The 22,442-nt window shown below is 43.2% G+C and overlaps 1 protein-coding gene across 3 annotated transcripts in view; it reads right to left on the bottom strand.

Annotated features, from left to right (window-relative positions):
- EDAR (ectodysplasin A receptor) overlaps positions 1-22,442 on the bottom strand; it is an 81,582-nt gene that overhangs the window by 46,099 nt on the left and 13,041 nt on the right. Inside the window, exon 1 of one of the 3 annotated variants that reach the window (XM_083735617.1) lies at positions 14,022-14,278. The exons of 1 other annotated variant lie outside the window; for it this stretch is intronic. In XM_083735617.1, coding sequence (XP_083591743.1) covers positions 14,022-14,054 — 33 coding nt within the window. In that variant the 5' untranslated portion in view covers positions 14,055-14,278. Of the gene's footprint in view, positions 1-14,021; positions 14,279-22,442 lie in introns of those variants that run through there. One more of the 3 variants, XM_083735616.1, reaches the window with a different exon arrangement.

Below are 22,442 nucleotides of genomic sequence, written 5' to 3'. Positions count from 1 at the left end.
GGAACGAATTAAGTACTTAACCCGAGGTACCACTGTATTGCACTTAAAACATTTTATTTGCAGCTGTATAGCTGAGTCCCAGGACGGCTTCTGTAAATCCAGGACTGTCCTTGAAAAATAGGGACACTTGGAGGGTCTGTGGAAAGCTTTGTGGAATTAAAGTTATTTTCCCTTATGAAACTAAAACACTTGCTGATTTTAACAACAACAAAAATATTGACAAGGACAATGGGCTGTAAGGGTAAGTTGTTGATTTAGTGAATGATATTCCTCCAAAGTGCAGGGTATAAATGTTGTTGTTCCTTGTCACTGAGAGTGCTGGGTGGTGGTGTCTAAGCTCCAGGGAAGGAGAGAGAATGTAAATGTAGTTTTTAAAAGACAGGAACAACACTGGGTGTCCTATAGCCTGAGTGAAAGCAAAACTGTAGATTTCATCCCCCTCCCTTTTTTCAAATATAAAATTATTATTTACTATGGGGCAGTTAGAGCGGAGGGCTGCTTAGCAATTGGAGCACAGCATGTGACCTGTGCCCCATTTGCAGTTATATAGGATGGTTCTTTACCCAGGCAAAAGAAGCCAATCTCTGAAATGATAAAACGGAAGCAACTTCATAGGATCAGGCCATATGGTTCTAACCCATAAATCAATTACCACAGAGTAGTCTCACTGATGCCTGTGGATGCCTTTGGAGCAAGCTATTTTTTGTGAATTATATTGTAGGTTCAAAGTCTAAAGGATCAAGGGAACCATTTCCCCCCTTCTCCCTCCCCTATGAAGCAGAAAAAGAATAACATACTCCGAACCCAGCCCATTATAAAACCTTTTATGTGTTCTGAGCTTGAGAAGCAGCTGGCCCTATATCTTGCTCCGCTGATTCACAGAAAAATCAATCTCTTCCTGCCGTTCTTTGAACTGACACACATCATCAATCAAAGTCACCATGGATCATTCATTCATTCATTCATTCATTCATTTCACATCCACTTTTGGATTTCTTTTAAAGTTACCAATGCTCTTGTGGTGACGCAAAATAAAAAATGGAGGCACGGACTGACACAACCGGCAGAAGATTGTGCAGCTGGGAGGCAGTTTGGGGTTTGTAGGTTCCTGAATTGTTACTTTATAATCAAATATCCCGCTGATGATGCCAATTCAATAACTCCTTGAAGCAGTGCAGGGAAAAGGTAATCCGCTCTACCAAATTCCCAGTGGCAAAGGCAATTTGGGACTTATTTATTTATTTACATGTAAAATCATGCAACTGCTCTGCATTTCCTTTTGAAGTTTTGGCCCATGCATACATTTGCCTGAAATAAACCTGTTTATGGCTTCAGCCTTATAAGATGTTGGGTGATCTCAGTTCCCACTTAAGCCAATCTGTTACGGCACCACCTTACAGATGCTAACCTTTTAAACTGCTGTTGTAAAATAGGTGTTTCATTTCCATAGCAATGAAGCAGGCAGAGGCCTGCTTCTCTTTAGACAAGGCCTCTTGTTCTTTAAAAAAAAAAAGAGGGATGGAGAACCTGTAGCCCTCAAGACCAGTGCCGGCCCTGCCATTAGGCAGAGTGAAGAGGCAGCCTCAAGCGGCTGATTTAGGGTGGCATGAAAGGTAGCAAATTATTGTTGTTGGTACTGTGGGATTTTCTGCCTCGGGTGCCAAAATAACTTGACCAACCTTTCGGACTGTGTGCCTTTGACTTGAGGAACACCATATGCTGCAAATGGAGTTGGACAACAATTCGCATCATTTCTGTTGGGAGTTGGAAGTCCAAAAACATCAGGAGGGCCGCAAGTTCCCCATCCCTGATTCAAAGCCTTGTGTTTCAGACTGGGGGTCTGGACCCTCTGAGGAGCCACAATACATGAAAGCCGGAACTATGAGACTGATGCGCTTCTCTCGAAAGACGAATAGCAGCTGGCCACTTCCTTCAATTTCTGAAAATCCAAGCAGAGGCCCCAGGCCCTAGTTTACCCTAGTTTGATGGTTCCTATTGCAAGATGAGTCTTATATAAGTGCTGACCATGTGTAGGACACTCGCAGTTTCAAGCCAGAGTGGAAGATCAGTGCCATACTCTGGTTATCACAATTTCAGTGCGGTTGTCTGCAAAAGAAGCCCCAGGCATTAGTATCTGCTCACATTTAGGGGCTGTACGTGATCAGAACACAAAATAGGGCAGGTTCCTGGTTGCATGGGGTATCTCTGAGCAAGCATCTGTTTGTGGGTTGAGTTTGCCTTACAGACACAATCACACTCAGTGCTGGACCATCAAGGAGCAGAACTAGTATGGCAACATGGTGTTGGGGGCAGTGGAAGAAGTATACCCCACTTTAAACTGGGTGCTCTACACGCAAATAAAGCGTGGAAAGAGCTATGGCTGTCTGCTTTGTTGTTGTTTAGTCGTTTAGTCGTGTCCAACTCTTCGTGACCCCATGGACCGAGCACGCCAGGCACTCCTGTCTTCCACTGCCTCCCGCAGTTTGGTCAAACTCATGCTGGTAGCTTCGAGAACACTGTCCAACCATCTCATCCTCTGTTGTCCCCTTCTCTTTGTGCCCCCAATCTTTCCCAACATCAGGGTCTTTTCCAGGGAGTCTTCTCTTCTCATGAGGTGGCCAAAGTATTGGAGCCTCAGCTTCACGATCTGTCCTTCCAGTGAGCACTCAGGGCTGATTGAATGGATAGGTTTGATCTTCTTGCAGTCTGCTAATGGGTGGTAAATATCCATATGTTGTGATCTTTTGAATGTAAAATCTATATTCAGATTGCAGGATAACACTTAATTCAGTACAGGCAACCCCCGGATTGCGCGGGGATTGTGTTCTGGGTCATTGCGCGCTTACGTGAAACCATGTGAAATTGAAACGCCCCACTCTGCCCCTGTTCCACCCTTTTAGTGACATCTTTTATGACGTTTCCGGGTCACTTCTGGATTTGGCCCTGTGGGCACATATAGGTCGCATATAAAATGGGAGTTGCCTGTGAGTTTAATATGTACTCAGTAATATGCACCCGTAGTACGAATGCGTGTTGAGGCATTTTCAAATAAACATGGATCTGTCTCCATTGTAAATTGGCAGCAGTGAATAATTGAGCAGGGATGATAATAACCATGAAACTGGCACCAAGACCCCACATAAGAGATCAGAGCTTGCAACAAAGAAGCAGTGTGTGAACCAGCGCTTTAGGCGCTTCCAAATGTTTATCCATCATAATCATTTGCACATCCCTTTAATCAAAGATAACAATATAAAGAAGAATATGAAACGCTTTAAAAAAAAGAGTGGAAAAAATATGAGTGAAGAACAGAGTCTTCCTGTGCTTGTTACAGAACTGTCCATGTCTACTCTACCTTCTTAAACATCTTAGTAACAGTTTTGATCTTCATTAATTATAGGTCAGGAAAGCTTATAGAGGGAAGCTGTCTTTTTAAATACAAACAAGATTAATTGCAAGGCTCCTGCATAAGGTGAACCACCAGCAGTTTAACAACAACAACAACAAAAAGCACACACACTTGCTTTTGAGAAGCCCCCAGCTTAAAAAAAGAAAAAAAGAAACCTATATAGAAGTTTAACTGTTACAGGAAGCAAAGCAGCTGCCAAATTATTATGCCTGTGAGCTTCACCCTCGTTATTACACTAAATGAATGCCCCCACTCCTCCACTTTCATCCTCTTCCAGGCAGAGGGAAAAGAAAAGGAGAGCGGGTGGTGGGGGAGAGAGAAATCACTTTGCACAAAGAAGTGTCTCTGAAGTTTGGAATGCACCCTGGTTGTTTGAAGAATTGATTTATACCTGACACCTTTCTTTAAGCTTATTGTTGAGACTCGCCTGTTTTCAAATCAACCGCAGACTGACTGCTTGAGGTTCTTCATCTCACGGCGACCACATAAGCTAAGATAAATGCACAAGGAATGGATAATGCTTTCAGGTTAGGAAAAGGTGTGGGGGGAACATGGGGGGGTGGGAGAAGCAGAGGAAGGAAAAGATAAAGCAAATCCTTAATGCAGCTCGTCATGAGCCCAAAAGGGGTTTGGGGGTAAAGATGGATAGATAGAGGAAAATAAATGTCACAGAAAAGCAAAGAGGGAAGAAGAGAGAGATGTTCTACAAGGAAATCTAGCGGGTTTGGCGGCAGATATTACCCATTCAGCCTGGCTACAATTATGGATGCTGTAGGACCGAGAGCGATGCTTAACCATCTAAACCATCATGCTATCTCATTTCATTTCATTTTATATACTGTAATGTATACATTTGCTTTTCTGCAATACCCCACATAGCAGCCCTAGGAACATGCCGAGGGAAGATTTGCTTATGAAATCACATACCAGGACCAGTTTAGAGGACTGCATCACTGCGCTCTAGATATAAAAGCCACTTTCCAGTGATTTCTCATGAACACAATGACAGATTTTGGCAGCTATATGTAAGGATGGAATGGCCAGACCCTGCTTAATTCAGGCAGACAACACAAAGCATGGAACACAAAGCAGGGATTTGATAACTCTAAGAAATTTCACACATCAACTCCCTTCTCAACCCAACTTCTTAATTTTGCATCCAGAAAACAAATAGCACAAATGAACATACATCTCTTCTGGATTAGATGGTTTCCAATGATTTCCTTCCTCTGGTGGAAAGAGGTTAATCTGACAGAAGGGGCCTTTTTCCGATAGAAGGACTCCTTCTATTAGAGGGGAACCTCTGGATGCTACATCATGTTCTGAAGTCATTTGAGTGACTTCTCAAGGGGTTTGACCCAGATTTAGTCATGCTTGGAACAGACCCATTTAACTAAACATAAGTGTCTGTCTGGATTCAACCCAGCGAACATACATTTTCATTTAAACCCAATTGTTTTTAAAACAGTCTCTTACACGATTTTTCATTTCAACAATACAGAATGGCAATTCCAGGAAACAAAATAAATAGACTGGACAGGTTTAAGAAAGATGTTGACATTTAAAGCTGGCAACAGTAAGCAAATGAAGGACGTAAAATATCTATGATGCTAAGCTCTTGAATCTATGTATAATGGTCACAAGACAGCACAGAAAAAAGTCAGTGCTAAAACCCATTGATTTAAATGGGATTTTAGAGTGACTTACTTTGTGGACGACCATCTGACATTTGGCAAATGAGACAGCTCTGTTTTGAATGTCCACTGTAACATTGTACAACTACTGTATTCTGGTTGCATGGAATTACAGCAGAATGCTTTTAGATTGTTGGCCAAATAAACCCTGCTTCCTTCATACACTTTCACACAACCCAATGCAATAGCGCTGTAGGACACTACACCAGGCAGTTGTAGATATTGCAGTACAGCAGTGCTGCACTGATCTGATGCCTTGACTTGGTGCTTCATAGTATGAGTCCCTTATACTTGACCCTCGTCTATTACACTGATCAACCATCCTTTAACCCAGCCAACAACTCCCAGCATCCTTGACCATTGGTCATGCTGGCTGGGGCTTATGGGAATCGAGTCCAACATCTGTACAATGACAGGCACAGTACTCCTAACATAATGCAATGATTGATTACAGGAATAAGTTGAAATCTCTCCATTGATATGATTATGCTCTGGATCCAGTGCTGCAAAATGCTCCAAACCCGAATTTCTGTTTTTTCAAGTTCAGAAAATGTTTTTAGTCACGCAAGCTTTGAGTTCGCTAACCTTTCTGCTCATTTTTGAAAATGTACTTGAAAGAATTTGAATGCCGATCCAAATTCTCTGGGCATATTGACATCTAATGTTATGGTCCAGAAATATTTAGAAGCCAGAGCAATGATTTTCAGCCATCTCCCGGAGAACATTTTCTACAGTTTGAATCATTAGGAAACAGCACCATATCTGACAGAAACTGGGCAGGCCATTACATGTCAGGATAAAGTAGGCAAGTGAATATTAAGTTTTTTGCTTGGTTGTTAAACACATACAAAAAGTGTGGCAGGGGAGGACTTCTTATGTATCAGATGGTACATCAGCAATGTAAGTGAACAGCAAAGCCTTTTGCGCTTAGAGTGTCAAGCAGTGTTTGCCTGTATCAGTGGATAAAAGAGTGCACATTAGTTCTTAATCTAATCTGATTTCCTGCTCATCTAACATTGTCTTGTTCTCTTCTTCACATTGACCACCCTGATCAACTGTTTGTCATGAAGTGAGAGCCAGCTAGATATTTTATTATTTAATTGAGAAATGGCGCCTGGCACTCCACAAGATGAACTCCACAAGCGGCTGCAGGTTGACCTACCAAATTTCTGTCAGCCACTTTTTTACCTATGAGGAAAAGTTCGATGTTGTCAAGTATATCACTATATTATTCTCTCTCTCTCTCTCTCTTTCTACTAACAGTATAATCCTATAAATGTAAACTCAGAAGTAAGTCCAACTGAATTCAGTGGTGCATCTTCCCAAGGAAGAGGTTAGAGGATAACAACTCAAAGGTACCAGTTTGAAGGCCTTCCTTGAACAAGTAAAGTGAAATTATTTTTGTACTTTAGTGTTCAGGAAACAGCCCTCAGTAACATTTGAAAAGGTACCTCAGAGTGACATGACCTTGATGATATGATTTGAAATGACTGCCAACAAGAAATAATTAGAAAACCAACCAATAGTTATGGACAGAAACCAATCAGCTACTTTATTCCGATGACAGATCATTCCTCAAGCTATGAGCATTCCATGTTGCAAACATTAACTTTCATCACTGATCAGGAAAAACGACAAGGATTTAAACTAGTGCTTACATTTTGAACAGGCCCTTTGGTGGAAGGCTGTGAAGTTAACAGCTACTGAAAATGATCCTTTAAGAATTGCACTGGTACTTGAATAATTTCACACCGTAATGAATGAGGGTGGAGTGATAAATTGGTTTGCATCATGGATAAGGAATCTTTGACTCTCCAGATATTGTTGGACTACAACTCTTATCACCCCTTAACCATCCAAAATGGGGTTGATGGGAGTTGGAGTCCAACAATATCTGAAGCGATACTGATTCCTCATCTCTGGTTAACCTAATGAATGACACAGATCTAAGACAATGGAACAGATACTTGCTCCACTCTTCTTATGTTCTCAACAAGACACTTAGTTAGAACATAGATATTTTGCCAGCCTTCTCATTCAGGGTATGTTCACATTAATCGCTTAAAACTGGTTTATAAATCAAAGGAAACAAACGGTGACATTGAATATAATTAGCATAATTCTGCATAGAAATGCTAAAGACAGCAGTTTTCTTCCCTTCTTGCAAAAAATAAAAATAAATGTGCTGGACCTCAGCAGATCTTAAGGAAATCATCCTTTATACTTTATGACCCGGATCCCTCAGTTACAGTAAACAATCGCAGAAAACAATGGAATTCCTGTTGAAGCACAAAAACCCAGAGGTCACCTTTCCGCTTCCACGGGGATGCAGAGAGGTAAACAGTACTTCGGTTTCTAGCAAACCATCCTAAAGGGGGATGGTGGCACAGTGACTCAGAAATTCTTTTGCCAAAACGCCATGGGAATCCTGATGGTTAGATATGAGTCACTGATCCAAGCAAGGCAGAAGATGGAAGTCTCTATGGGATCCCTCTCCCGCTCTTAGCAGAACACCTCATCACAGGGACCCGACCGGTGCTCTTCTCTGTACACCACACCTTACCCTCAAGCAATGTTTTAGTGCTCTGCTGAAGTTGGTTAAGCACAAATTAGAGCCGATAATAGTATCACCGTACACAATGGAGTTTACTAGAGGATAACGCTTTGGAGAACAGTCTCTCCATGCATAATGCCACACCTCTTTCCTCAAGGCAAGAGAAGAGACAGTATGCCTGAGCAGCTTATCAAGCTGCGCCCTGCACACAGTGGTCATGCCTATCTAGTGTTCTTGTGGCTTCCACTCATCTCAGCACATGCCATCAAGGGGGTGTCACTTGTGGCTAAAAGCCTCCCCTGAATAACCACTGAAAAAGCAAGATGAATAGGAGCGACATAAGAAAGATAAAGTCTGTAAAATGCAACTTTCCCTTCCGGCAAGCCTACAGGTGGCCATCCCATGATGGCAATAGCCTGAAAGATACCATCTGTTTCCTAGAATCCTTCAGGTGCTGAGCTACATACGAGACAGCATATATTCCAGGTAGAAGTAACAAGCTTAACCAACAAAGCATTTGGGTCAGTTGAAGAATGTACTCAGTGACACACACAAGCCAAAGGAATTTCGGAGTCTACCAGAAGCTATTCACTATGTGGGGGACCCCAACATCAGTCAAGCCCATCTGTTGGCTGGCAACATATCAACCAGCAAGCAAGTTGACTCCGTAGATATAGGCCCGATGCCTATGTAATCAATAATTTTGTGGCCTAATTATAACCCAACACCTGACTCTTTGCCTCCTCATTGCATCTGGATCCACAAATAACACAACAAGGAACTTGTATCCAATTTCCCACAGGACCCACCCATCCCCAGAAACGTCGGAAGGTATCATGGCAGCACTAAAAGATTCTTCTTTTTTAAGGCATTGCTTTTTATTTTCATTGCTTTGATACTCTCCATCCCCAGTGCTTTCATTTGATGTAACACCACAGGTGCTGCTTGCATGGGGTGGGACTTTTCTACAAGTTGCTGAAGATCTCTCATATATATATATATCAGCTGACATACGTCAAATGTCTCCATGGAATGCATTTGTTCTCCAGAGGTGCTTCCAGACTTCAACTACTCTAATGACTGTTGTGTGGAACCAGAATATGAAACAGGAAATATCCCACAGAAGAAACATTTAACAGAGAAGTAACCTTCATAAGTGGTTCTTGGGGTAGGGGGGATGGGATCACTGCCACTGAGGAATGCTTACTCTTCATCTCATTCTAATCTTGCTGATACATTAGGACTAGAAAGGAAATTGACACCTGGTTTGTGAGTGTCTACCTGCCATAGCATCACTTAAGGATCAGGTGTATTTGTGGAGGTGGTGGTGTGAAACCCAACACTTGGAAGCCCTCTGAGAGACCAGCATTTTTTGCACACACATCCTGTGCTCAATATTCTGTACATATGACCCTCAGCACACAACAACAACAACAACAACAACAACAACTGGAAGCCCTGTCACCTGCTTGGATTTCTGCTTGTACATATTTTATATGCTGACAAACACTGTAAAATAAGACCCATGACCCCATAAACTTGAATAGTTTTCCTGTATTTGTGTACAGCAGCTACATTACAGCTTAGTGCTCAGCTGACTTCCTTCTGTTTTTTAAAACATTCCCAGAAAGCTATTCCTTGATGCCAAGTAAATATAACATTACATGGTATCAGCTCACTCACACTGCAAGTGACATTTAATTACATCCATAAATACTAACGTTCTTCCCGTCATCTGCATTGAGCATTTTGACAATCAGGCTATTGTTCTCCTCAGGTAATCACCTCTGTTAGAGATGCTGGTGTCCTAAGGAAAGGGTGTTCTAACTGCTGTTAACATCTTGTATGGTATGTTGTTTGCACTTTGTGCCAGGAAATGTAGTGGGAGAAGTTTTTTGCTTCTTCCTTCCCCCCTTTTTTTCTTTTTGACATTCAACTTTGCTGTGTGCGGTACTGAAAATGAATGTCTTTCTATTATTAAATCATTATTGTTGCAAATGCAGGGTGTGGGGCTCATTTGTGCTTTCGTACCTCGGATAGCTCAGTTAGTAGAGCATGAGGCTCTTCATCTCAGGGTCATGGGTGTGGGAGCCAGCTTGGTGTAGTGGTTAAGAGTGGTGGACTCGTAATCTGGGGAACCGGGTTCGCTTCCCCGCTCCTCCACATGCAGCTGCTGGGTGACCTTGGGCTAGTCACACTTCTCTGAAGTCTCTCAGCCTCACTCACCTCACAGAGTGTTTGTTGTGGGGGAGGAAGGGAAAGGAGATTGTTAGCCGCTTTGAGACTCTTTAGGGTAGTGATAAAGCGGGATATCAAATCCAAACTCTTCTTCTTCTATGGGTTTGAGCCCCACGGTGGACAAAAGATTCCTGCATTGCAGGGAGTTGAGCTAGATGGCCCTTGTGGCCTCTTCCAACTCTACAATTCTATGATTCTGTGCTCAGGTATATAATTTACATCCAAAGTCTCTCTCTCAAGCTGTCCCAGGGCCAACTGGCAAGCCAATACAGTTTGCATCTGAAGCACTTTGGTGCCCCCAGCGGATGGTGCCCCATACCACAGCATGCCATGGGTCTCTCGAGTTTGGCCACACCTCCTCATCCATCCCTGTGACTTGTCATGCCCCAGTGGAACTAACTATTCAAACATGCATTCCCAGAGGAACCTCTTTCCTGATGGGGTCCCTGGTTTGAATTATAATTACAAGGAAGGAGACTGAAACTAAACTTTAGGAAGAACTTGCTGATGGCCACAACTATTTGACAGTGGAATAGACAACCTCAGAAGTAGAAATCGACTCCCCTTCATTGGAGGTTTTTAACAGACGTAATAATAATAATAATAATAATAATAATAATAATAATAATAATAATTTATACCCGCCCATCTGGCTGGGTTTCCCCAGCTACTCTGGGCAGCTTCCAACAAAACACTAAAATACAATAACCTATTAAACATTAAAAGCTTCCCTAAACCGGGCTGCCTTCAGATGTCTTCTAAATGTTTGGTAGTTGTTTTTCTCTTTGACATCTGGTGGGAGGGAGTTCCACAGGGCGGGTGCCACTACCGAGAAGGCCCTCTGCCTGGTTCCCTGTAACTTGGCTTCTCGCAGCGAGGGAACCGCCAAAAGGCCCTTGGCGCTGGACCTCTGTGTCTGGGCAGAACGATGGAGGTGGAGACGCTCCTTCAGGTAGGATGGCCATCTGCCGTCTACCTTTTCTCCCAAGAACCCCTAGAAACCTGATTCCATCATTTATATATATATATAAAGGAAACTCAGATATTTAGCCAATCACCCTGAGGGCCACCTGATCGACCCACTGTCTGTTTCTGTACAGCATTTAGAATACATTCCCGATGGAGTTTAGTTGACATACAAATTCAATGGCTTTCATAATTATTATATATACTTTTCATACATAATCATGTCACCGCCTACATGGATCCTCTTTCCAGAGATTATATTTGGTGGTATATCTGCCCTTCGGGGTCCTTCAGAGAGAATTGTTTGAGGTAGTGCTCCTGCTCTATAATCAATGAGGCTTCCCCCTTCAGGGCGCATGTCTTCCGCTACAATGATGTAATGCTTGAGTAATTTGACCCTTAGGCGCTGGAGGAATACATATCTTTTTGAAAAGCACAGAGATGTAGGGCTTAAGGGGGTAACCTGAATCCACGGAAGTCAGCGAGCATTTGGCAGCGACTTCAGTGAATCTGGACATTTTGATATAAGGAAGCATGCCCTCCAGAGAAACCTACACTTCTGCACGCATAAGCATAGAAGGTTTCTTTTCTTTCTCTAGATTTGCCAGCAAATATTTGCATCTTAAAAATCATTCGTATGTGGCATGTTAAATGTACTGTATGGTAAATCGACAAGTTTTCGCCTTTCTTCTAATTGCATTTACTTGCTAGTAGGTAACAGGTTTTGCTTCTAAGCGTGCTGAGGCTGTCGGCAGAAGTAAGAAAATGTTACATTTGTCACTCATTCTTATGAAAACCAAAGCCTTTAAAGGCTACGTTGAAATCAGTAAGTGAATCGCAACCATGCATTATCACAGTCTTCAAACTTTTCTCTTCCTATGCAGTGCTGGATTACCAATAGGCAGAGTAGGCACAGGCCTAGGGGCCCCACGCCTTTTAGCGGCCCCGTGATAACGGATCAAAATAATATTGATTTGATCTTGAAAGAAAATTACAATCAAGCTTTCTTAGTTCAATGTTATTCCACTAGAGCAAGCACACAAGGGGTCCCCTGAGATGTCAACTGCCTAGGGGCCTCCACAGAGTTTAATCCTGTGCTGTTCCTATGGCCAAGGATATGAGTTTACACAAAAATAAGACAAGTGTTACATCTGTACCAGGATGGCCAGACTCATGAGATACTGAGAATCCACATTGGTTCCATATTTGCCATCAGTGCAGACAAAGCATTACTTCTTTATTAATACAGTGGTACCTCGCAAGATGAAATTAATTCGTTCTGCGAGTTTTTTCGTCTTGCGAATTTTTTGTCTTGCGAAGCACGGATACCCTGGGTATTAACGGTTTTAAGAAAAAGGAAACAAACTTGCAAGACGTTTTTATCTTGCGAAGCAAGCCCATAGGGAAATTCGTCTTGCGAAGCAACTAAAAAAATGAAAAACTCTTTCGTCTTGCGAGTTTTTCGTCTTACGAGGCATTCGTCTTCCGAGGTACCACTGTATAGATTCTTTGAAAAGCTGGAAAAATAACAAATCCTTTAAACGCTCTAGTACTGTAATCACAAATCCACCAGTATTAAAAGATAACTAATCCTTGTTAGATGACCTCAAGTAGGTTATATACACTGAGAATTGAGGTAGGTGATGGGATCGTTAACAATTCAGTAACATTTTTTACAGGATTAGAATATGTAACAAATCCTGTTCTTATACTGTGGTTGCCCAAATGAGGGGTGGTTTAGAAGGAGTGAGGAACCTGTGGCCTTCTGGATATTACTGGATTCCCAAGCCCCATCAGGCCCAACTTGCATGACCAATGGCCATGGATAATGGAAGCCAAGAAGATATGGAGAGCCAGAGTTCTCCATTCCTGATTTACAGGGAAAGCATGTGGTTTCAGAGAGGGATGGAATCATAAAGTAGGTGGCACGTCCCCTTGTCCCCCAAGTCCAAACCTGGGTAGATTGAATGTCCCCAGCAGATGCCCCTTCATTGCCTTATCATCCGTGTGTCAACCTTGTGAAAAAGGTTCCTCAGAAAGACCTGCTGTTTTCTTTTTATGATGCTTCCCGGTACATTGTTTTAGAGGGGTGTCAAATAAATTCTGTCCCGTTTCTCTGCTAGCGCTGGTGATAGGAGTGGAACCCCAACCCATAGCTCTTTGCATGCAGCACCAACTCTTCACACATGACTGTGTTATGTGTGACACAAGAGCAAGGGTCTTCTTCTCTCTGCCTGCATCTCATCTACAAAACAGATTATTGCTGCTGGGTCATTGGAGGGGGTGGTGGAGAAAAATAGACGAGTTCATTTAGAAGGGGGACTCATGTTCAAAAAGTATGAGAAACACTGAACTAGCACAGACTCTCCTGCTTTTACTAAGCTTAATACACATCTTTATTTGAGTGTAAAGAAATGAGCTATGCGAGCATTATTTGTACATGCTATCACATCCACCTCTTCTTTATTGTTTCATTAAATTGAAAAGCATAGCTAGGCACCAGACCCCAGCATCCCTAATAGCCCTTCTAAACCCTTAAAAATGCTCCTAAAATAAATTGAGATTGCATGGATGTAGGAGTTGACAGAGCTTGCACTTACTAGCCAGAGTACTAAGGGCAGGGTGTAAATGTCACTGAAATCAGTACCAATCTAGAGTTTTTATGCAGGTTCTTCTTTAGTGTTTAAATGTGTCCCAAAAGGTGGGGAGAAGAATGGTTCTATATGTGTCGATTCAAATGTATATCCCACTGATTTCAATGAGGATGATAGCCAGGTCATCAGATACAGTCTTGCAGCCCCAGAAACTTTATTTAAGGCAGAAAAAGCAATATCGTTTTAGCATGTGTGAATCTATTTCCAAATGCACCTGATTGCGATTGATGAAACTGTTGAAATGACCTGTCCATTGGTGCCTATTACACAACAGGATTTTTTCACCACTAAAACAATCCATTTCCACGAGAAATATATACTAATTGATATGCTAATATATACTAATCACTTGCATTTTAGTACGATGACTTGCTCACTATTTTCGGGTTAGTTATCTTTGATTGCAAAACACACAAACAAACAAAAGATTAAATCTATGGTAACTCTGGCAAAATATCCATTTTGGTAGAGAGCTGTAAAGCAATAATTCTAATATCGTCTCTTACCATTGTTCTGCTTTCTTCATTTTGCTCTTCCATCACAAGAGGAAAACTGCTCTGAAGCTTTTGCCGTGTCTAAAACCTTACCTAGGTTTCGCGCCTGATCCTGGGAAGGCGGAGCAGCTTTCCAGCTTGGGAGGGAGTGCAAGACGGAAAGAAATAAATCAACTTTTTGATCTATGCCAAACAGTTTGAAAAGGAAACCATCCAAGCTCAAAAGCCTTAGAGTCTAACCCAGGGTTAGACAACTCATTTGGTGTAACTTTAGAGCACATCGAAAAGCAAATCGTGGCTGGAGGGCTGTACATTTTAGTTACAGCTAATCATCAAATCTGCATATTTTTTTCATTAACACAATGGGTGCCAAGACGCAGTTAATAGACATGTAGGCCTTCCTCTGTGACATTTTTATTTCAGAATTATTAACTCCGAATGGGAAAAGTCACAAATCAAGAGCCTCAGCCGTCACGAAATGTACTTGGGAATTATGAATTGCACAACACTTAATGTTAGGCTTATCTTAATCTGTCTTAAGAGCTTCTGAGCCTGTGGCACATTTTGATTCTTCTCTCCCTACAATCACAGTGGCTGGGAAATTACATTTTACCAAATGACAGCTTTGAATCTTGGCTGCAGGATGCCCTGAATAGTTGTTTTCCTCCCCCACCCCACCCTGTTTGAAAGACTGGCATAGGCCCATTCCACAAAATGAGATTTTACTGGGGGGGTGGACCCCCCCAATCCACCCTGTGGTCTCGATCTGTGGCCACCAGATCAGACCAATTCATCCTGTTCTGCTGAGGGGGGTCACCAAATCCATCCCTAAATCACTTCAGGGGTGTAGCAAAGGAATTTTAAAGGGTTTTTTAAAATCCTATTTGAACGTATTAAAAATATAGTTGGGAGGCCGTGTGCCAGCACCACACAGGATCAGATTGCAAAAGGAGCAGCACCACACAGGATCACACAGGATTGGATCCTCCTGTTCAACGGTTGTTAAGAAGGAGCATCAAGTCCTGCTCAGTGCTGCTTCAGGGGCAGGAAGAAGGAGAGGCGTGGAAGGAAAGGCTCTTGCCCTCCTTCTCCAGTCAAGACACAGCTGTGTGGTAGGTCCCTCCTATTTTGCAGATTGTCCTTCTCACTCACACCTTCCTCTCCTTCTTGCCTGAGGTCCAAATCCTTCTGAATACACCCAGTTTGGCTCAGGATTTCAGCCCCAGAGAAATCCAGTGCACAGCCTTAGTTTTTAATGCACTAAACGTTGTGTTCTATCCTGGCACTTCTCCACTTGTTCTTCCATTGTAATCATCATCATCATCATCTTTTATTTGTATCCCGCCCTCCCCGGGTGAAACTGGGCTCAGGGCGGCTAACATCAAATATATGACATTGGTATAAAATCAAACAATAATTAAATTACCTCCTAAGAACAAGTCAGGATCAAATTGTAGGCTTAGTACCTTTTCCAAATGCTGTATGTGATATATTTTCTTTCTGCTATATATTTTGGGAAATTGTTCATTTGTTGGTTATCCATTTGGACACCACTTAAGACATCATAACCAAACATTGCATGATGGTTAGGGAGCTCAAGGAGTAGGTTTTTGTCTATGTTGACTACGATTCACCACCATTTTGAATCAAGATGGTGGGCTGAACCTCTCAAAACTGCCCTGATTTTAACAAAATTTTGCAAGGTGGTTCCTCAGATCAAGTAGTAGGTTTTCATCTATATTTGGATTCAGTTGAATGTCCTTTTGAATCAAGAAGCCAGGGACTTTAAAAACTGCACTGATTTTAATCACTTATTTCAAAACTGCCTTGATTTTTCTTTCTTTCTTAGAATTCCCAAACAACACTCAATATTTTATATCTGAGGAAATCATGGTATTTTCATCTTTGTAGTCTGGCTGTATGTGTTTCAGAAATACCTGGAAGTTACTGTATGAGTATGCAACATTTTTATCAAATACAAGACACACCATTTCTCTTCACTAGGAGCAAATCTACACTGGTCAGTTATAACGTTAAAATGCATTATAAAAATGTGACAGCAGGGGGCAATGTAGTACAGCAATCCATCATCAATGGGAAACTGCATTGAGAGCTATTATTTTTTAAAAAAAATTAAGCGTTTTTGCAATAGGTGTAGATCCAGCCCAAATCATGCCATGTTTGTGGGTTTGAGAATAAAATAAAAGTTCTTGAAGGATGTAAGCTCCCCAGTTTTGTAATCTTGACACGTTTTATTTAAAACATTAAAAGATAACGAATTCCATTCCTGTCTGACAATCTCACAATGTCATTTCAACAACCTCTTATTGCATTACTATTACTTTTCATTTCCTTTTGCTGTTGATTAGGTTGATGCACAAAGTATGGCAACCATTCCCTTTACAGGAGGACTAGATGTCCTGCTGGTGTGGGACTTGCAAAGTATTGCTTGCTACCTACAAATGCTGTTTAGGGCATGCTTGTTCTGAATTGCCTGGAAAAACCCTTGATTCCCTCAAAGTAGGAGAAAGGCACACATCTAAAATATTGTTTGGTTGCCATTTGCAAGCAATTAAAACTAATTGCACTTCTTATCTAGATGTGCAAAGTAATTCTCTGGAAGGTAATTTTCTGCACCGAGGTGCTACAATCATAAAATGTATGGCCCAGTCCTAAAACTTGCTGAACCAAATAATAGCTTAGTTTATAATCCTGGGGTGAATAATGAGAACAAAAGAATGGAGAACTGCATCACTCAAGACGAGCAAAAGCCCTTGTCCAGCCTTCTGTCTCATACATCAGTCACCGGGCGCCCTGAGGGAAGCTTTTAATTAAGACACAATATCCTGCTGTTATTCCTATCTATTAATATGGAAATCTCATCCCCAAATATAGCCTTTGATACGTATGGCCCTATTAAAAAGTATTAGCTTTCTTTAAAGAATAATAATAATAATAATAATAATAATAATAATAATAATTTATTATTTGTACCCCGCCCATCTGGCTGGGTCTCCCCAGCCACTCTGGGCGGCTTCCAACAAAGATGAAAGATACACTAAAATGTCACATATTAAAAACTTCCCTGATTAAAAACTTCCTTCAGATGTCTTCTGAATGTCAGGTAGATGTTTATCGCTTTAACATCTGATGGGAGGGCATTCCACAGGGTGGGCGCCACTACTGAGAAGGCCCTCTGCCTGGTTCCCTGTAGCTTGGCTTCTCACAATGAGGGAACCGCCAGAAGGCCCTCGGCGCTGGACCTCAGCGGCCGGGCGGAACGATGGGGGAGGAGACGCTCCTTCAGATATACTGGACCGAGGACGTTTAGGGCTTTAAAGGTCAACACCAACACTTTGAATTGTGCTCGGAAACATACTGGGAGCCAATGTAGGTCTTTCAAGACCGGTGTTATATGGTCTCGGCGGCCGCCCCCAGTCACCAGTCTAGCTGCTGCATTCTGGATTAGTTGTAGTTTCCGAGTCACCTTCAAAGGTAGCCCCACGTAGAGCGCATTTCAGTAGTCCAAGCGGGAGATAACCAGAGCATGTACCACTCTGGCGAGACAGTCTGCAGGCAGATAGGGTCTCAGCCTACGTACCAGATGGAGCTGGTAAACAGCTGCTCTGGATACAGATTTGACCTGTGCCTCCATGGACAGCTGTGAGTCCAAAATGACTCCCAGGCTGCGCACCTGGTCCTTCAGGGGCACAGTTACCCCATTCAGGACCAGGGAATCCTCCACACTTGCCCGCCTCCTGTCCCCCAAAAACAGTACTTCTGTCTTCTCAGGATTCAACCTCAATCTGTTAGCCGCCATCCATCCTCCAACCGCTTCCAGACACTCACACAGGACCTTCACCGCCTTCACTGGTTCTGATTTAAAAGAGAGGTAGAGCTGGGTATCATCCGCATACTGATGAACACCCAGCCCAAACCTCCTGATGATCTCTCCCAGTGGCTGCATGTAAATGTTGAAAAGCATGGGGGAGAGGACAGAACCCTGAGGCACCCCCACAAGTGAGAGCCCAGGGGTCTGAACACTCATCCCCACCACCACTTTCTGAACACGGCCCAGGAGGAAGGAGCGGAACCACTGTATGACAGTGCCCCCAGCTCCCAGCCCCTCAAGACGGTCCAGAAGGATGTTATGGTCGATGGTATCAAACGCCGCTGAGAGATCCAGCAGAACTAGGAAACTGCTCTCACCTTTGTCCCTAGTCCGCCGGAGATCATCAACCAGTGCGACCAAGGCAGTTTCAGTCCCATGATGAGGCCTGAATCCCGACTGGAAGGGATCCAAATGGTCCACTTCTTCCAGGCGTGCCTGGAGTTGTTCAGCAACCACTCGCTCAATCACCTTGCCCAAGAATGGAAGATTTGAGACTGGGCGATAATTGGCCATCGTGGCCGCATCTAAAGATGGTTTTTTAAGAAGCGGTTTAATAACCGCCTCTTTCAGCGGGTCTGGGAAGGCTCCCTCATGGAGGGAAGCATTCACCACCCCATGAAGCCCATCACCCAGTCCTTCCCGGCTAGCTTTTATAAGCCATGATGGGCAAGGATCCAGGAGACAGGTGGTTGTCCTCACTCGTCCAAGCAGCCTGTCCACGTCCTCGGAGGTAACAGATTGGAATTGATCCCACACAACTTGACTACACAGGACTCTAGCACTCTCCCGCCCTGGCCCTGCTCCAACGGTGGAGTCTACTTCTTCCCGAATCTGAGCCATTTTATCTGCAAAAAACTTTGCAAAATCATTGCAGGAGATCATGTGGCCCATACTGGGCCCCGATGTCGCAGGTGGTTCCGCTAAATTGTGAACCACCTGAAAAAGTCTCCTGCTGCTGTTTTCTGCAGATGCAGAGGCGGCGAAGAAAAGTGCACCAGGAAGTGATCTGACCATGGCACTTCTTTCGTTTCGCTTTTACTTAGTGTCAGATCACCAACATCCATAGAAGTAAACACCAGGTCCAAGGCATGTCCGCGGCTATGGGTTGGACCAGACTTATTCAGGGACAACCCCATGGAGGCCATGCTTTCCACGAAGTCCCGAGCGGCCCCTTGTAAGGTCATGTCGGCATGGATGTTAAAATCCCCTAGGACAACCAAGCTAGGTGTCTCCAGGAGAACATCCGCCACAACCTGAAGTAGCTCGGGCAGGGAATCCTTGGTGCAGCGGGGAGGTCGGTACACCAAAAGGAATCCTGTACTGCCCCTATTGCCCAACTTCCAGAACATGTACTCGGAAAACTGGGTCTTCCCAATAGGACGCCTGGTGCAAACTAATGACTTCCTAAAAATCACTGCAAACCCCCCCCTTCCCGCCCACATGACCTGGGTTGCTGTGCATAAGAGAAACCTGGTGGACAAGCAGCGGCAAGGACAGGCCCATCTGCTTCATCCAACCAAGTCTCTGTTACACATGCCAGGTCAAGTCCTCCATCCATGATCAAGTCATGGATGGCAGTGGTCTTATGAATCATTGACCTGGCATTGCACAGCAACACTTTCAGGTCATGTGGGTATCCCTTGCTGATTCTAGTATCCATCCGGTCAGGACCAGACCCGGAGGCAGGGATAGTCCTCAGACAACAACTAAACCTGCCTCCTCTGTAATGACATGGTCTGGTCTTAGCGTAACTCCTCCTCCTACCCGTGATCACTGAGATCGGTTGTCCCAGTGCATTCCCCCCTGTGGAACATGTCCCAGCCATTTTGTTGGCTTGGGCCTACTCCCCAGCAGCCCTGACCCCTCCCCTTAAGAACAAAATAACACCTTTAAAAAAATAAACAAATAAAACAATAAAAACAAAAAACAAAAAAATTACAAAAACAAAAAATCAAACAAATTCCCAGACCCAATAAACATCCATCCCACCCCCACCCACCCCCCACATACAAAAGATTCAAAAAAAAATTTTAAAAAACATTTTAAAAGTACTCTGCACCCCTTCAGCAGTAACAGCAACTGTCCTAGTGAGGCCCGTCAGGCCCTGCCCTGGGCCAGGTAGGTGGTAAGCGGCAAGAGCAGGGCCCTCAGACACTCACATAGGAGAGTCCTCCTGGGCAGCAGAGCGCAGCAGTTCAGGCCCCGCCCCAGGCCAGATGGTGAGTGGCGGGAAGGAGCGTCCTCACATAGGAGAGTCCTCCTGGGCAGCAGAGCGCAGCAGTCCCTGTGAGGCTTCAGGCCCCGCCCCAGGCCAGATGGTGAGTGGCGGGAAGGAGCGTCCTCACATAGGAGAGTCCTCCTGGGCAGCAGAGCGCAGCAGTCCCTGTGAGGCTTCAGGCCCCGCCCCAGGCCAGATGGTGAGTGGCGGGAAGGAGCAGGACCCTCAGACACTCACACAGGAGAGTCCTCCTGGGCAGCAGAGCGCAGCAGTCCCTGTGAGGCTTCAGGCCCCACCCTGGGCCAGGTAGGTGGTAAGCGGCAAGAGCAGGGCCCTCAGACACTTACACAGGAGAATGTCTATGCTGGTGGTTGTCATAAGATCTAGTGACAATGTATTCCTTAAGATCTAAATTGTTTGTTGTGGTCATACTCTGAATCGGGTTACTGTGTTCACTCCTTCCACACCACTCTGAATCAGTTTTATACATTTCTACCTTGTGTCTCTTAGGGTGCTTCCAGGCTGTCACTATTCTCATGTGGGATTCAATCACATACCAGCAAATATAGATAACTGGGAGATCTTGTACAACGAAAGAGTGGACTTTTCCAATTAGAAAAGAGGCAGGGAAATGCACTGGGAAGAGTGGGATAACATTTGCTGTGATGCAACTTCATCTAATCTCCCAGCAAATAAGTAAGAGTCCATTAAATAGCCAACATCCCCTAAACTCTTTGCAAACAAATTAGGATGAATGTTTAGCAAACAGGCCATCTGAGAGCTCCCTTAATTGTCCCCTTATTTTTTTAAAAAACATAAATGATGTAAACTTTCTTGAGGAAAAGCTCCACTGCTTCCACCAGGCATTGAGGTTAGGTTAAAATATGGGTTTTTGGAATGTCTTTTTTATTATTTAAATAAACCAGGATCAGAAACCACAGTTTGATCCTGGCTTGTTTCAATAAAACATAGTTTAAGCACAGTTTCTTTCTCCTTATCAAGCATAATAACAAACCATGGTTAGTTTAAATCTAGAAGTAGATTCTTCCAGTATCCTCCTTTGGCAGGCATAGGGAGGTATACAAATTTTAATAATAATAATAATAATAATAATAATGATGATGATGATGATGATGATGATGATGATGATGTGGGCAGGGGGAATGGTCGATCACCAAGTCTTAAGGGCGCTTGCTCCAACAGTGCGAAGCTATGGCTTAGTGTTACATCCTACCAGGCCATTGTTAGGGAGCCTCAGCAAAAGTAGAACTTGAAAAGGTGAGAGAGAAACAAAAAGTAGTTTTACAATGGATCTCCTGTTCAATAGGTTTTAATAATTTGAAACGTTTATTTAAATTGTTAAATTTGTTAAATTGTTCATCTGCATGTAACTTGTTGTGTTTGAAGATAATAAAACACATAGTTTAAATCTGTGGCACAATTATCATTGACACTATAGACCCCCCAGAACAGGATCAAGTGGGAGAGGGGAGACCTCAGGAGAACAGAGAAACCTAATTACTCAGGAGCTCCATAGAATTCACTGGGCTTTCTTTCTAGTAAACACATGGATTTGAGCTGCAAAACTATGAATGTACTCCAGTCCTTGTACTTTGGCTTGTTTCTTGTCCTACGATACTCAACTTTTTATTCTAAGAATAGTAGTAATTATTCATTGTTTCAGGGTTTTGTTTGTTTGCAGAGATCAAGGCAGAAACCAGCATCCTCTGCACACCTTCAAAGCTTTCATTTCAAGTTAACGTTTCATTGCTTTTCATCTCGGTCTTCCCCTCCCCATATCTGTGAATAGCCTTGCGATGATCTTGGTCTGCTACAGATGGTTTCCTGTTCTTTGTGCCAAATGTGAAATAGCTATAAAACTTGAAAAGGGTTTGAGGTTGTCACTGCATGAAAAATTACATTTTAGGGAGAAAATTAAATCTGAGCCTTATCCTTTAATTGCTTCGCTTTAATCTTGTTTCATAAAACGAAGGTTTTTTTTGTTTTTTACCCCGAAAACCTAATCTCCAAAGTTTCCGCTAACATGACCTGAAGGGCAAAAATATCGTTAGGCGTTTCAGTCAGGTATCCTTCAACAACAACGGCAGCATCAACAACAAAAGAATAATGAGCTAGTTCCATTTCAGTTACAACCAAAATGACACTCTCTTCATTTGAGAAGTGTCGTTCCTTTGGCTCCCCTCCACGGTGATAGGGAACGAAATCCCGAGTAGCAAAGATAAAAGCTATGGGATGCAGCTTTACGTTATGTGAAACCTTCAGTCCAGAGATGGGAGATCTGTGCTCCTCCACATGTTGAGAG

This window comes from Podarcis gaigeae (assembly GCF_964106915.1).
Source record: "Podarcis gaigeae genome assembly, chromosome: 4".
Classification (NCBI taxonomy): Eukaryota; Metazoa; Chordata; class Lepidosauria; order Squamata; family Lacertidae; genus Podarcis; species Podarcis gaigeae.
The sequence above is the reverse complement of the archived record's forward strand: the minus strand, read 5'-3'. Positions and strand labels throughout refer to the sequence as shown.